The sequence below is a fragment of the Falco biarmicus genome, chromosome 10 (assembly GCF_023638135.1).
Source record: "Falco biarmicus isolate bFalBia1 chromosome 10, bFalBia1.pri, whole genome shotgun sequence".
NCBI classification, from domain to species: domain Eukaryota; kingdom Metazoa; phylum Chordata; class Aves; order Falconiformes; family Falconidae; genus Falco; species Falco biarmicus.
Genome location: NC_079297.1, coordinates 27,320,729 through 27,337,035, shown reverse-complemented (window position 1 = coordinate 27,337,035; position 16,307 = coordinate 27,320,729). Strand labels below are relative to the sequence as shown.

The 16,307-nt window shown below is 38.5% G+C and overlaps 1 protein-coding gene across 7 annotated transcripts in view; it reads right to left on the bottom strand.

Moving 5' to 3' along the window:
- The window catches only part of PPFIBP2 (PPFIA binding protein 2), a 102,975-nt gene that overhangs the window by 8,163 nt on the left and 78,505 nt on the right, over positions 1-16,307 (bottom strand). For 5 of the 7 annotated variants that reach the window (XM_056353207.1, XM_056353212.1, XM_056353211.1 and 2 more), the window contains 10 exons: positions 15,001-15,109; positions 13,438-13,470; positions 11,639-11,700; positions 9,180-9,255; positions 5,545-5,642; positions 5,309-5,373; positions 4,981-5,049; positions 4,458-4,518; positions 2,528-2,569; positions 405-546 (listed from right to left, as the gene is read on the bottom strand). In XM_056353207.1, coding sequence (XP_056209182.1) covers positions 405-546; positions 2,528-2,569; positions 4,458-4,518; positions 4,981-5,049; positions 5,309-5,373; positions 5,545-5,642; positions 9,180-9,255; positions 11,639-11,700; positions 13,438-13,470; positions 15,001-15,109 — 757 coding nt within the window. The remainder of the gene's footprint in view (positions 1-404; positions 547-2,527; positions 2,570-4,457; positions 4,519-4,980; positions 5,050-5,308; positions 5,374-5,544; positions 5,643-9,179; positions 9,256-11,638; positions 11,701-13,437; positions 13,471-15,000; positions 15,110-16,307) is intronic. The other 2 variants (XM_056353208.1, XM_056353209.1) reach the window with 2 other exon arrangements.

Below are 16,307 nucleotides of genomic sequence, written 5' to 3'. Positions count from 1 at the left end.
AGCATGTATTGAAAAATTACTGCTTATTCATATCATCAATACATTTGCATCTCTAAAAGTTTCCATTTTTAGTTACAGATTTGTTGACTTTCAGGATGCTTTCCCCACGGTCTCCAAAACAGGGTCTCTTCATTACTTCTGCTACCAATGATGTCAGCAAATTGTATCATCAAGTGCAACAGAAAGGATGCTCTAACTTAAACCCATCCTTTACTCTCCAGTGAACCAATGTGGAATATTTGTGGTGCACTGTTCAAAAAATAGTAGAACTTTCCTTAACTGAATCGTGTGAGCCTCATAGCCTGTTGTTTTGGCACAGCAGATTACGTACCGTGTTATGCCTCAGTCCCTCCCTTTGCCTTTTTTCCCCCCGTACTAACCCTCGGAGAGGTGCGGATACGTACTCAGGCACAGGATGCTGCTGTCCTCGTCGCTCAGGCCGCACCCATCTGGCAGATCGAATGTTCCCTGATCTCCGTTCTGTAAGGGTCGAGGCAGCTTTCCTGGCAAGGTTTGATACTTGCTGCCTTTCACAAGTGGCTTACTCTGTGGGGTTTTTTTTAAAGAGAAAAAAATTAATACAAAATCAAATCACTCGTAGCGTTTGCAATCCAGCACACAATTATTTTAAAAGTTGAGAACAAGTATTTGAAGTTCATGGTTCAAAATATGGCACCGCCCCCTCCATGTTCCTGCTTACAGATAATTCAGTTTAAATCCAGCAGTCGGCTGACAAAGTTCCCCAGCTAAGACACAGCCTTCTCTTCGCATCTGCCCCTCCCGCTTCAGCCAGACTCTGTATTACATTAAACGATAATATATGTTGAATATTACTGCGTTTTGTCATAAGAACTTTTCTAGCTCCCTCCCTTTCCTCAAGGACCCTGGCACTCTGTAGTGATTTGGTCCTTCCATGGACGACTTTGATAGTGCCAGAAATGGACTTAGTTACTTCACAGCCCATTCTTTGCTCTCTGTTTTTCCTGTTTTCCACTGGACTATGTTTCTGCTTCACAATTGTATCTCGCTGGAAGTATTTGTGTAACTAATTTTGTCAAACATATTTGACCACCATCATTAATAACATTGAAAGAATCAACAACAAAGTTATTGTACATAAATTGAACTTTTGTAAGAATTAAGATCTCTTTGTATAGATAACATTACCATGTTTTAAAAAAGATATAGCTAAATATACAGTTGCCAAAAACATAGCTACAATATACTTGCCAATTCTATTATAGAACTTAAGTACAATGTATACTTTTGAGATATGCTGGGGAAAAAAGCATGGACGGAGCTGTATTTTAGGGCTAGTCTGACAGGCTGCTGACTCGACTATTTTTGTCCACGTCAGGCTAAACCAACAGTCTGTACGCTCGCCTGCACGTGTGGCACACATACCCAGTGTCACTAGCATCAGTGAGATTATGCTGGAAAGACCTTCCTCCAGTCCCAGAGCTCACAAGAGGTGGTCCTCAAAGTCTCTGTATATTGTATTGAAAGGAAACTGTATGTAGCCTTTGCTAAAAATAGAGTATCTCTCAATTTTTCCTGAAGAGGTTGCCCAGGGAGGCTGTGGGTGCCCCATCCCTGGCAGCGTTCAAGGCCAGGCTGGACGGGGCTGGGAGCAGCCTGGGCTGGTGGAAGGTGTCCCTACCTATGGCAGGGGGGTGGGACTAGGTGATCTTTAAGGTCCCTTCCAGCTCAAACCATTCCATGACTCTATGATATTCCAGCCAAAGTTTGTGTTTCACAGAGGTACTTGTCTACAGTTTTGGAAACGCGATGTTGAGGCTTCTTCAGTACTGAATCCAAATGAAGAGATGAAGGAGCCGTCACTGGATAAACATGTGTATCCCACAGCTGTCAAAACTGCAGGAATACGGAGGCTTTTCCAGAGGAGCAACGAACCTGCAACTCCAATCGACTGTGTGTTTTGGAATAAGCTCCTACTGGTAAATGTTTCAGTATCGGAAGGGAGGTTATATAGGAAAACTTTGTACTGAAAATAGCAAAACTTAGTTAGTATACAGAAACATACAGCATGCTCCTATTTAGAACCCCCACTCTAACAAAATAGTTTTAAAACATTGTCTGTGATGGGATGATAGATCAAATATTTAATGAGATAACCACTGGTTTATCTATTCTTATTGCAAGGCCAAGAGGGATCTTTGTGATACTATCACTGCAGGCCACGTTCCTTGGTTCCTGGAGCCCTGCTCATCTTTCAGCAACTGCAGGAGTACATCCTGACTTGTACCAAAAATTATGAGTAGAGAAACTGCTTATTACATTAGCACTGCATTTTCTGAAATTGACTGACTTCAGCTTCTAACCTCGCAGAAAAGCTTTTTACGTAAAAAAAGAGTTCCTTTTCAAATCCTTACCCCTATTCTCAGTCTATCAGTACTGGAACTATGCAAAGGTTTTAAAAAGAAAATGAATATAAAATGAAAACACAGCCACACCACCACAGCACATTACAACAGATGAATGTTAACAGAGTTTACACGTAATATACCTCTTGTTCTACAACAGGCTGTACTGGTTTTCCGTCTACATACTACGGAGTTGCAGGGAGGGTAATTTCAAAGTTTTATGGAAAAAAGCAACAGAGAAATGTTAGTATTAACATACATACACAGAACATCAATGTACTCATTACTATAGTGATACTACTTAATGCATTGACAATATATTAAAAGGTCTGTTATCTCTTCATTTCATTTAAATAAAATATTTAATACCAAATGTGTTTTGTTCAGACCACTAGAAAATTTGGGCCCTGTTTAGGTTCTGTTGTGATCAAAGGAATTCTTCTATTTTCAGGCTTCTGGGTGGTCCCTTTAGACTTACTTTAAGCGGAGAACACAGCAGCTGTTTAACAGTTAAAACAATATGAAAATGACTGACATAAAAAAAAAGAACATATATACATATGTCATACAACACTGTATGTATCCAGCTGAAACCATAAAAAGCTGCGATAGCAATGATCAAAAAGTACCAGCACGGGTAGGTCAGAGACATCAGTGGGTTGTATTTTATTTTATTGTTGGTGGATGTAATTGGAATTTGAGTTTTGTGCAAAGTAGAATAACTCCAGTAAACAGTGCTGTTAGCGCAGGTTCTCTTGACTTAAGGCAAGAAGCAAAGTCTTGCCGTGCTGAGTCAGCAAAACAGGTTCTCTTGGCCTTAGTTTTGGCTGTAACTAACCCACATTCAGCCACTCACTCATATGCTTAGGGAGGTCTCAATGATTTCACCGAGAAGTTTCGTGCCTAAATTAGGGGGCACAATTTCAGCGCCTCGCCTTGCTGAACGTGGGGGTGGCTTGCTACAATTCTTGTATCCTTGGTGGTTTTTTCTGCCTCTGTGGACTCTGATTTAACAGACAGAGCAGATTTACAGCCTGGTGTAGGTACAGCCTTGTCACATCATATCAAAGAGACAAATTAAGTTTTTGAATTTAAGACAGGAAAATAAAAGTTATGAAGAGAAAAGAGACCTTCATAAATTCCACATGGAATGAAGTGTTAGTTCTGAACTGATTTGTCACATGTATGATCACAATCAAATGAGTGCAACACAAATTTCAAACATTCTATTTGGTCACTGTCATCTTCACAGATGAAGAAAAAATTAAGAGAAACTGAAGAATCGGAACAACCATATTACTAGTATCCATTTTAAATGGCATTGCTGGTGTGGGTAATCTAGTATAAGCCTAATTTGAGTATAGAAAGCGTCAATAATAGTTTCACAAAGCATAATAATTACAAATGCAGAAAAATTTCAGTGTACACAATGACAAAGCAAGCCTCTGGGCCAGAATGTAATGAGACTTTGTAAATTGGAAAGTCTTTATACTGAAATGGAATTAAGCCCTTGAATTAATCACAGTGCTGCTGTTTTAACAAGGCAGCATCACTACCATTGTCAGGAATGCCATTTATATCGGAAGTCTAAGGGAGCGACACGCATACCTGCATGCAAACACTCACAAAGGAATCCTGTGTGGAAATACCCAGTCCCAATATTTTATTACTTTGAGGATTTGCTGCCTTAACATTTTTAGCAATGTAGAAATCAAAATTATTTTTAAAACACATACCAATAAACAAAATAATACTGCAGTTCAACAAAATTACTCCTCACTATTTGTTGTATCTCAAATATTTTTTGTTCTCTTTCAGGTGAAAAGCTGAATTTCAGAATGTGTACATATGGGTCTGCCAGCTAGTTTGCTTATTATGAGCTTGTCGATGAGGTAGAAAAAGAACCGGAATTGTTATCATTAGGACTTTTTTCCCCACATACAATGGTAGTGGTGGCTAGGGATACTATTGTGGGGAAAAAAAAAAAAAAAAAGAAAAAGAATATTTATACTTGACCTTTATCTTTTAGTTGTGATATTAAACACCAGAAATTGTGATTACAAATAAACCAACCTTTTCCAGGGATTCACTCTGCAAGTCTTCTAAACTACTTGACTTTTTTTTCTGTTGAACTCTTAAAATAATGACAGGAAAAAAAGCAACAGTTAATATAACACAGTATATTTGCATATGCCACAACCATATCATATGACAGCTGTATAGATCACATAATGTCTGCATATAACAGATAATTCAGAATTAGGAGATTAATTTATTTTGTTATACTTCTAGCCTAAAACTGAGAGTATCAGAAACTGCAATAGGTGAAGTCAGAAACAGGAGCCAGACATCCTTTGACCAACAATGAAAGGCAACAAGGTGCAATGTGCGGTTTTAAACCTTGTATCTATAGATGATTTTTTTGAAGCTCTTAACAAGCAAAAGTAGATCTTAGAAGCAAAAGTAGACAGCAACAACTCTCTAAGAACAGTGTTCAACATGAAGGGATTTTACAAATGGCCAAAAAGGCAGAATTATTTTAAAAAAAATATCTGGCTGTATGCTGTACATTTCAATTGAAGTTACTCATGCTTACCTATTTATGGTTTCCAAAGGTTCTTCTTGTGTAGAGGTTAAATTAGCTGAAGATACTGGAACGTTTCCACTTTAAAGCAGAATAAAATACGCTGGTTTAAGTACTACGTTACGCATGTCTTCTGATATATAAAAGTGCTAACGTAGTCCTGTAATTCAAACCTCATGCAACTACATATTGCGCACTCTCATGGAAAACACTGCTTTCACAACTATCCACAAGTTCTTGCAAAGCCACAACCAGGCAAGACAAGATGCCAACAGTTGAACAGATTAAATTATACAGGTTTAGGACAATCCAAATGAAACACGAGAAACAAAGGTCTTGCCTGATTTCCACAGCTTTGTGTGGCACCGGAGAGAGCACAGCTGGTGACAGTTCTCCTGAAGAGGCCTGTGTGAAATAGAACAGTTTCTAGTCCCTGATTCTGAATCACACCGAGAGCACAAAAATTCAGCCAGGGCCAAACCCTCCATCTACATTACCTTAGCTACTACAGAGAAACCAACACAAACAGACCACACATACAGCAGAACTTGCTTCTAAAACATCTTTACCAAGTACCTCTGTTTTAAGTAATTCTCCTTGAGGATCTCTCAAAAGAGTCCACTTCCTTAAAGTTGTGTCCAGTTCCTCTTCACTGCCACCAGAGACAGAAGAGCCTGTGAGCATTAGGGATTAGGAGAGAAACAGGCCAAAGAAAAACCAACATTTAGGACTGTATCAGGCAGTCTAAATAATTCAGCCTCTAAATTCCCCTTCAGTCTTCATCTGATGCATGTAGTTCAGCAGCTTCTCCGCTCCCCACCCCTCCTTCAGGCTCTGGCTTACCCGCATTGCAGCAACAATTTTACCACTTCTAGTTACATGCTGTGCTCTGCTGTGAGTAGCTCAGCTGCCCGCGAGGTATTTCTGAACCGCTCTAATTCACAGTGTAATGTTCTGAGGCAAGTTCAAGTTGGTACCATTTTCTACATCACAGTCTACAGGTGGTATGCATGTTTGGCATCTGTATCATAATGCAGTGCCCCATGCTCAGTTCAAGGATGAACGTGGTAAACACGCTCCAGTTTTTTTACAGATATCCCAGATCTAAACAAAAAAAAAATACGCCCAGTTCATTATTTAGTAGGATTTTTATTCCTAAATTGTCACAGCTACAATACTAAATCAGGATTTGAATATTTAGTGCTCAGCAAACCTCTAGAATATTTTGGATTTTTTTTTTTCCTGGAGATCTCCTATGCATAGAGTTGCAAACAGGGTGTGGAAGGGCTGCTATGCCATGATGAAAAAATTTAGATTGACCTTTAAGCACATTAAGAATTGCTAATTAACGTGACAGAGGTGCAGTGGCTCTAGGCAGTTACAAAACCCCACCAAATCTTCTATTTAAGTCTTGGCACTAATAGAAGGGACAGCACTTGAAAACTCATTAGACATGAGCTTTGTAATTGTGCAGTTCAGACAGAGACTGCCAACAAACCCAATACTGACCATGGGCCCTTCAGAATACGAAGTGAAACCGGCTCACAGCCCTTCAGCCAGCACAAGAGATCTACCTACAGTCACGTTCAGATAGCTCCTTTACATTTTACTTAATCACCAGTGGCTGTTTCAAGCAGCTGCCCTACTTCAATCCAAAACAGATTTTATTTTTTTAAATGTATGTGCTACCTAGGGTGAAGAGTCAGACATCATTTGTCAACATGATCTGTAGCTTGCCTTGAGCAAAAATAAGAAATGCTTACAATGTATTGTGTTTCTGTCAAGTAATTATTTGAAACAGTTATCAGAGACAGAAGACCAAAAGCTTTTAAGCAGGGATTATACTTCAAAGAGAATCTTTAAAACACACTGTTAGAAATAAAACGAAAATGAAAACAAAAAAATATCAAGATATTTTTCTTGGCAACCTAAACATGAAACTCCCACAAACACATGGAAGGTAACAAGTTCTGTTGGGCTGTTGCAGCCGTCACAGTACGTGCCTCAGTGTGGGCAATCTCAGTATATGCTCTAGTTCCGACACGTTCTGGGGTTTGTTTTTGTTGTGTTATGCTGAGCATCACTGGTTTTTTATTTACACTGTACTGAACATCTATACTAGCGTACATTAAACATCACTCTCCCTGTAGTACCAACTCAATAATCCAGAGCATCATGGCTTGCTCCTCGTTCGTGCACACAAACGTCCTCCAAACCCATGGAAAAATGGGGATGGTGGGCTCGTCTGTACAACCGGGATGTGGGAGAAGAGTGTGGAACTGCGGGAGTTACTGCAGGGAGCCCCTGCTCTCAGGGTAACAGTGGTGTAGCGATCCTGGGAGTTAACATCCATACGTCTCCAAAATCTACAACCACACCTCTGGACTGCCTTTCAGAACACTTTCAAGTGAGAGATTTTTTTTTTTTTTTTAAATGAACATTCAAAGAGAGATTTACCCGACTCTTGTTCCCTATTCCTGTGCGTTAAATACAAGTTTCCATTCTGCCATACAGAACCTGAAAATACTGTGTTTGTTAATGTGACGATGCATGTTGAAAAACTATTTCCTTTCAGAAGGTCAACATTCTCAGACTAAATTTAGTACAGAAAACTAAGGTGGCAACTTAAAACGAGACTGCCCTAAAACCCACTCCACTTCCTGAAGCATAACTGAGAACTGGGACAAAAGAGTTTTCCCCAAATTTTGAAGTTTATTATATAATACCGTGTGCACCAAAAGCAACCACAGATTTTCAGCTGTTCCCTCCAAACCAGAACTTGCCTAGTTGGCTGTCAGGATGGTTTTTTAGTGAAAGAGAAGGGCAACCGAACTTATTATATTCATTGCAACTCTTTTTAGCAAAAAAAGAAAAAAAGTCCTCCTAACACTATCAAATTGCACCTGAGATCAGCTTTCCTTTTGTGAATGCCATATAAAAACCATGACATAAAAGGAAAATACTGTGTCATTAGCAGTAGCTGGCTGGCAGCTGGTCGTTACTGCCATTCCTGAATTGAACTGTGGTGTAGGAAATCTGAATATAGGATGTATTTAGTTCATTAATGTTTATAAATCACTAAAGTCTCCTGATAACATTTTACACTGTAGAAAATAGTTACTCATAACATAATGGTCACAGGAAACACTGTACAAACTTAATACCTATTTGTATACTTTATTCATCTCCTACAGATGAATTAATTTAAACAAAACTAAATTTCATTTTGATTTTGAATAACAGATTTTTGATAGTGATATAATGCAGTGATATAATTACAATAAAAATATTGTAAACCCATGCCTTTAACTAATTTGAATGAACTTTCCTAGTTGCCCCTGTGTCAACAAACTCTATGTCTGCATAACTGTCCCGCTGCTTGCTACCTCCTTTTCACCCTTTTTGCTGTAATTCCTTTTGGTCTGGCCTCTAACAACCCACGTACAACTGAGGGGATGGCAACCAGCAGCAGCAGAAAGGAAGTTTGAGGCTTTGGCCATGAAGGACGTGTGTCAGGCCTGCACTTCGGAGGAGACATCAGCAAGAGGGACAGGGCTAATAACAGCATGGCCCCAGCTGCCCACCCAGCCATTGCTACAGGGGTGCAGTTCTGCACCCAGAGCTCCTGCCCCACCGCAGCACGCAGCAGAGTGCTTTAAGGAGAGCAGCTGTGGAATTCAGTTTGCCTTGGCACGCAAGAAGGTGCACTGCAGTGCTTCAGACCCAACTGATCAGCAGTTCACAGAGCTGTGCCACCAGAGCGGTAATCTCACCAGTCATCCTTCCTTGTCAGAATCCCTAATGACGCCATCTAAACCAACCTAGAGCACCAAAAATAGGCTCCAAGGAGGGATTTACTATTAACTGATGCAGTCGAGCATGAGATTCAGTGGCAGAAGTCTTGCTGAATAGTAACATTGTGACTAAGTTTCCAGACAGATTTGACCCTGGGTTTTTTGTACTGCCTACAGCACAGGAAAGAAAAAGGAAATTTCCACAAACTACAGCCTGGTCGAGGCATACCGTGGTTCTCTCTGTATGTGAACGAGTGTATGCTCACCGTCTCATTGCACTCCAACATGACACAAATCTATGCATAATGAAATACATATCACTGTACACAAACATTTAAGCAGACAACAAATAGCAGTTGTAGTGCATGCAGTTTTTAAAAGACCTGATATCAGGAAATTATTCACGAGACATTTTACCGTGAGCTGCAATCATTATCTCTTTGACCCTCCTGTACTGGCTTAGCAACAGTGTTAACTCCTCTATTCGACGGTCCTGTGAAAAGCATTAAAACCAAATCTTATTTGAGATCCCACATTTTTAACCTGCAGAAGCACTGTATTACACATTCATTTCTGTGATTTTGGCCTGCTTTTCCAGAAAGCAGGATCAAGTCTCTCACATGCCCTGTAAGGTATATTTCTTCGCTTTTACTCGCCATGGTACATCATGTTTGCTGGAGAGTGTGAGATTATGGATATAAGGAAACCAGAGGACTTTGACGTTACTAGCAAATCAGTTATTTACAGAAGCGTCACTTGGAAATCGCTTTCACTTCTAAGAGTCAAGGGAATATTCTGGAGTTGAACCTCAGCTGTCTGAAGTGGGCAGTGTTTGTTTTTTAGCTATCATCATACCTGTAATTGTAAAGTAAATCATGTTTATGTTTCATACAACTTAACAATCTAGTCATGTTCTTTAATCCTCCCTTGTAGGATATGTTCTGCATTCCAACCTCTACTCTTTACTCCAATTTTGAACACACCTTTTTGAACTTAGGCAGTCAAACCTGTACAGAACCAAAGAAATGAGGTCTCATGAATGTCTGAAGCAGTGTTTGACTCCACTCTTTCTCCAATACCCAACACTTTCCTACTATGTATGGAAAGCATCTTGATTCAGGGAGGGCACTTGCCTTTTGCACAGATGCAACACAGTGATGGGCAGCAATCGTTATTTGATTGGATCTGTCATTTCTCTCATTTCTATATGAGATATTGTGTCCCCGATGATAATAAATTCTTGCTCTTGGCCACTAAGCGTGCAATCTTGCAATTTGCTCTCTTACAGTTTGTCCTGTTTCTTTGACCCAGTTCTAAACCACTCCTGTGCAATAATCTTGCCCAGTGCTGTGACTACAGAGCACCGAATACAAACCCAAGCAAGTGGTAAAGAATTAGTTTTCACAAGGTGGTGTCAGGAAAGCCCCAGAAGCAGAGAAGCAGGCACTGCGGCACAAAACCAGACCTTGACCACATTACAGAAAGGTGGATTCTGCTGATCCTCCCTTCACACCTCAGCATGTATACACAAGACAAAACAGGCCTAAAACAGATACCCCGTTATTCCAACTACAGATAAAAGCAACAGGTCTTCTTCATAGCAAAGACCTGAGACTAACATACCTAGTTTTATTAAAAATAAGTATGCACACCACTTGCTAGCAACTTAATTGAGCATCTTCTGTCCTAAATGACACAAGAAATATCCCAAAAGCCATGTAGAGCTATTTTCCCAGGGGAATAATATTTTATTTTGCAATATTTTTGAAGGCAACAGTTCTACATTAAACATTTAAGAAGCTGTGGGTCAGCCATCAGTCCACCAGCTTAGACATGACAGTTTCAAAGGAAATAACCTTCCTTTCCCTGTAAGTACATTCAGATATTAGGACATAAGCAAAAATATTTTGTGTTCCCTTACAACGCAAAAATCTTAGCAGACTCAGAATAATTTTGGCAAGAGATAATGCCACGTCTTTTATTTTCCAGATGTAAATTTTGGCTTTTTGATTTTTTAAGAACTGAATGTTGTTATGAGTCACATTAACGTTCTCCAGGATTAACATTGCCCTGTCCAGATTCCCCACTTACCAAAGGAAGTTTTCAGGGATGTATGTTATTGTCTATTTGACCATATACGAGTGTGTCACCATAAAGGAAAATCCTATAGCCTGGTTTATTACCATAAAACAAGAATTACAATTTCCTGAAGAATTAATCCCCCTCCAAAAAAAAAAAAAAAAAAAAAAAAAAAGAAAAAAGGAACAATTTATATAGTAAGTCAATGGCATCTGAAGGTAGAGATTCAACATCCTCCAAGACTGAGCCCTAAACCCTGCACTTGAAATGTCTGACAGGCAAACAGCATTCAGGTGATAAGAGACAAAAAACATAGTTACCATTGAAATGCGTTTAATTTCACCCCTCTCCTTTAGTACTGCCCTTTCTCCCCTCCACCCCACCATGTGTCTTTAAAGCCTGGTCCCTTTCTCCCAAAATCTGAGTCAAGGGCTAGTTTGACTTCTAATATCACAATCTAAACTGGGGATATCTGTGCACTTCAGATTCAGTTGGAAGATGAAGAGCTGCCACAGATGAACAAACCATAGTGATCTTCTCAACAGCAGAAACCAGGAGATTCTGCTTATTGCAGCCTTGGCTTTCTACTCCCTTCTGGAATCTAATGAGTCTCCCAAGTTCTGCAGCCACGTTAGCAAGGTCATCCACACTTTCTATTTAAAAATCAACCTTCTGTCACAATCTCATGGGATAGTCCAAACATGGACTGTGTGGCAATATCGCACTCACAGAAAATGGGTTATTGAGAATATTTCAGAGTTCATTCTTACTATGCAGAACAAAGATTATTTTCTCACCTTTTCTTCATTTGCAGCCAATAATGATTCCATTCCTATCTTCAACCGTTGAACTTCTTGATCTAAAAATGTTTTTAAAATAAGGAAAATACCCTTGCTATATTTAGTGTAAACAATATATGTTTTGTGATACTCTCCTTACATTCTTACGAGTAATCAAAACCCTGCCAGTGGCATGGCAAATGCACTATTAAACTACATTTAGCTCAGAGCTTTTCAAAAGCTGAACTATTAAAGCATTACACAACAAAAGCATGCTGGTCTTGCTTATAAAAGGCTACATAATTCTATTTTATACTCTGGAGTCAAGTAATGAAAAAAGAAAGAAACACTGAAGCTTATTTTGCAATAGATGAGAGTGTGTTAGCTGTCATATATTTAAGGAAATAATTTTAAGTATGATTGAAAATTAATTATTTTCCATCTGGGAAAAAAAAATATTTGCCAGCTTATGAAAAGTAGTTCACAGACATTGGAAATAAAAAATAACAAAAATTAGTTTGATATGAGGAAAATTTGTGAATTTTTTTTTCTCAACACATTTCAGTATGAACAACTAAGTTAAAACCTACACCAAGAGCTAACACAGAATTGCCTTACACACGATTTAGTGTTACAAGATAGAGGATATACAGGGACATTACAGTCAAATCAGTTAAAACACACTCTCTGAAAATTTGAGGCTCCTAATCACATCATCCTAACTTTGCAGAGCCAAATCTTTCATTTCTTCTCTACACACTATTCCTAGCAATTCCTCCAGTACCAACCTATATTAAATCGAGTGTAGATGATAGAGACAGAACCTGAAAAAGTTTTTTTTGTTGTAATGGCCACTAAAGGAGTTCATGCTTTGACATTAAAATAGACCCACTTGTTTCACGAAAGACTATGAAAAACAGATGTGGCAGGCATGAAGTGAGAGAGAAGAAAGAAAATCAATACTGCTAAAAAGCATCTTCAAAAAAAAAGTTATTACAACTAAAGGTTGAACATACAATGTCATATCTAAACTATTTGCAAAAAAAGTTTAGTTTTTCTTTCAGTGATCCTGAAAAATACACACCTTGTAATGATTAAGTTATAAAACATGTAAATGAACACTACAAGCATTTCTCTTGCAAAAGAGAACACTTAGTAACACCAGACATGCACAGAGACAGCCAAATCAAAACGTAAAGCCAGCAAGCAGTTAAGCATGCAATTGGAAGACTTTTTAAAAGACATTAAAAAAAACCACAACACAGTCCTACTAATCAATCTTTGTAAATATTAGACTTCAAAGAGAACTGGTGTCAAGGTATATATGGGCACATTCAAGCAAACTTTACTTACAGTATTTATAACAACATCAAGTATGGAAACACTCTTATTCAGACTTTTTTTTTTTTCCCCTCTAAATTTACTGCGCTGATTTAAAAAAAGCCCAAATCTTTCCCCTCCAAGGAAGCAGGCTTTCAAATAAAGTCATCTTTCCAGACACTATATGGGTTTTACATATGTACAAATAGAAAGTGGTAAAGCTCAAGTTTTGGGTCTGTTAACCTTGACAATGTCCCTTTGAAGTCCAACTATCTGATTTGTGAACCTCTGACTTTTTTTTTTCTACAGTGAAATCTTACTAAACAGGGCAAGTAGCTGTCTGCTTGTTGCAAGCAATGAAAGCAATGTCTCATGTATATTACAATTAGACAGCCAAATCTAAACAAACATTGAATTATTGCTGCAGAATGCATCTGAGTTATAATTTGTGTGAAAGGAACAGTGAGATAAAGCCAAAAGTGAATTGCAAGGCTTACGTTTTTCTTTTAGCCTTCTCCTATAAACTTCCTCTACGATGGCAAATGGTGAGAGTCAAATCAAGTATGTAGAAAAAGCACATATTAGATAAATTTTGCAGTTTAATTAGAATATGCATTCTAGCATACCACAAGTACATTGACATTATTTTTCAACTTTATTTGAGAAGACCACTTAAAAATCTGATAAATCAGTAATTTTTTTACAGGAGAATTATTACGGCTTCACACGCTTTCCATTCAAATATAGTCTAAGTGGTTTCCTTAAATGTACCCTAAATAATCTGTACAGGGTTTGATTCTTCTCCCCACTGGAACCAAGGATAGTTTCACCCATCTTCAGCATGAACAGGAACACACACACTACTAGAAGCTGAATGCTGCTGAACTCTTGATTTATTGTCATACCACTATCTCTCCTTTGAAATACCAAAAATTATTTGGGAGTCTCATAGAAAATACAAAATTCTATTAGTAGAAGAATTCCTCTACAAAAAACTGTTGTTAGACAAACCAGTTTTTCTAGTTAGGCATGCAGTGCTCTACATGCACAAGCTCTGCAGCTGAGTGAAATCAGCACCAAGTATATATGTTAAGTCACTTCTCTGAAATAAACAAGTCACAATACAGAGTCTTTTAGAAAAGACACATCTGCGTTAATTCCTGTACGGAGATTCTTGGTAAGCCCTGTGGAAGAGGTAGCACAACACTTCAAAAGTCACATCTTGACAAGGGCACTTTTTTGGAAGCATTAGTTAACACCCACAGAAGAAGTTAGTGCAGCTAAACTGATGCACTGTGGTAAATATTCCTGCATGGGTAAGTGTCAGTATCACAGAAGAAAAAGGTCACTAATATCGTATTGCTCGCAGCCCAGCAATTGACAGAAGCTCCAGGAGTCAATACTTCAGAGAACTGTGACATGACTGGTTGAGATCAAAGGCTAAACAAACTGGTTTATTTGCCATTGACCTGCATCAACAGTGCAGATTTAAAACAGAAACCTGCAGTATCACAGAACAGCCTGGGCTGGAAGGGACCTTGAAAGACCATCTGGTCCAACCTTTCATGAGAGAGGGAGCCTAAATGAGATATAGTCCTGAAGAAAGGGAAGACGTGAATCAATAACTACGTTTTAGAACGTTTGGACATTTAAACATTATGCTTAGGTACCACTGTGATGATTTTTTTCTTCTTAAAAAATGGAAACTGTAAATGCCCTTCAAAAAAATTCTGAAGGTATAGAAAAAAAAAAAATATACTCCCACTGAACTGCAATGACTCTTTCAATTATAAATAAAACTCCAGTAGAAAAAGTTTCAGTGTCCCTAGGACACTTACTGCAATTTGTGCTGCCTCTAGATTGGGACAGAATTTCACATAGTAAAGGCTTCTACTTTACCAGAAGACAAAATACATTTGCAACATTTTTCTCCCCCAAATAAATACTGTAAGTCCATTCTTGTATTTCCTTGCATTTCTTTGAAATACTGAGCCAAGCTGCCAGCCAGGTGAAGTTAAAGTAGGGTTTCGGATTTTTAACTTTATTTACCCTCCTCTTACCTCTTTCTGCCACTTCACTGTGTGATGAGGTCCTAGACAGCTGACTTTGTAAGCGTTCTATTTCTGCATCTTTGAGAGCTAACTGCTCTTGAAGCTGGGCTATTTCAGCCTGAAAGAGAGTACAACAAAGTCAGAACAATGTCGTCACCGATCCTCTATGATTCTTTCCCATGAACTAGAAGATTTCGAAGCATTACACTTTACATTGATTCACGCCCTGTTCCCAATTCAGGACATTTCATAAACACTATAACAACTGTACATATTTCATGGTGTTACGATCCCATTCCTTTTACAGAAGCTCACTTTTTCTAATGCAATTAGCTGCCAAAGAAAAGAGACTTACAGAAAGGTAAAATTTTCAAGGATTCATGTAGGTAAAGAAACTCTAGAAAGCCCTCGATGCTACAACAATGCTCATATAATACTCACTATTATAGGGCAACTCCTGAGCTTTGCATGAAAAGATAACAAAGCATTTTTTTAAAAGATACTGGGTTTTTATCCTAGCTACTACTTATTAATATAACAAAGAATCCATTAATGCTGAGCCCTCTTCTCAGCAGGATAACAAAACTGTTCTCCCTCACATCAGATACTACAGCAAATAGGCTAGAAACAAAGCATGGCTTGGAAAGCAACCACTTAAATGCAACAAAGTGTCAGTGGTTCATTTATTTACACTTCCTGCAGCTTGCATGGCCACTAGATTGGCCTACAGTATCACGCATCGAAGATCTCAGCAATAAAGAGGGGGAAGAATTCTGTGATTGTCCACAGCTTGAAATACAGTGACTCTCCCTATTTACAAGAAAAACTGTCAAGAACATACTTTACTAAGTCGGTAGCTTCATTAAGATTTTCTTTAATAGCCTTAAAGCCTCTATATCAACATTCTGCACTTCCCCCAGCAAAAGCATACTAAACCTCCTTGCAATTAAAGAAAAAAAGGAGAAAAAAAAAAAGAAAAAAGGAAACAAACAAAAAAATCACTAATGTGACCAGTTTCTCAAAATACTAAAATAAAGCAAAACACCAAATAACATTATCCAAACATGGAAAAACATGGAGTAATTTACTCCAATACACAAACACTTTCACCAGGAAGCAAGCAGCTGGACTTCAGCACAAGATCAGTGCTCTGCCTGCAGTTCCATATGGAACAGAAGAATCTGCCTTGTTGTATCTCTGAAGGGCTCCTACACTTCCCAGTGACTAATATGCTTTTTATATCCAGCCATGGAAATATTCCAATTTCTCATCTAAGAAGCTGGAGCAACAGGAAAAGAAAAGCTGCAGACCTCTTA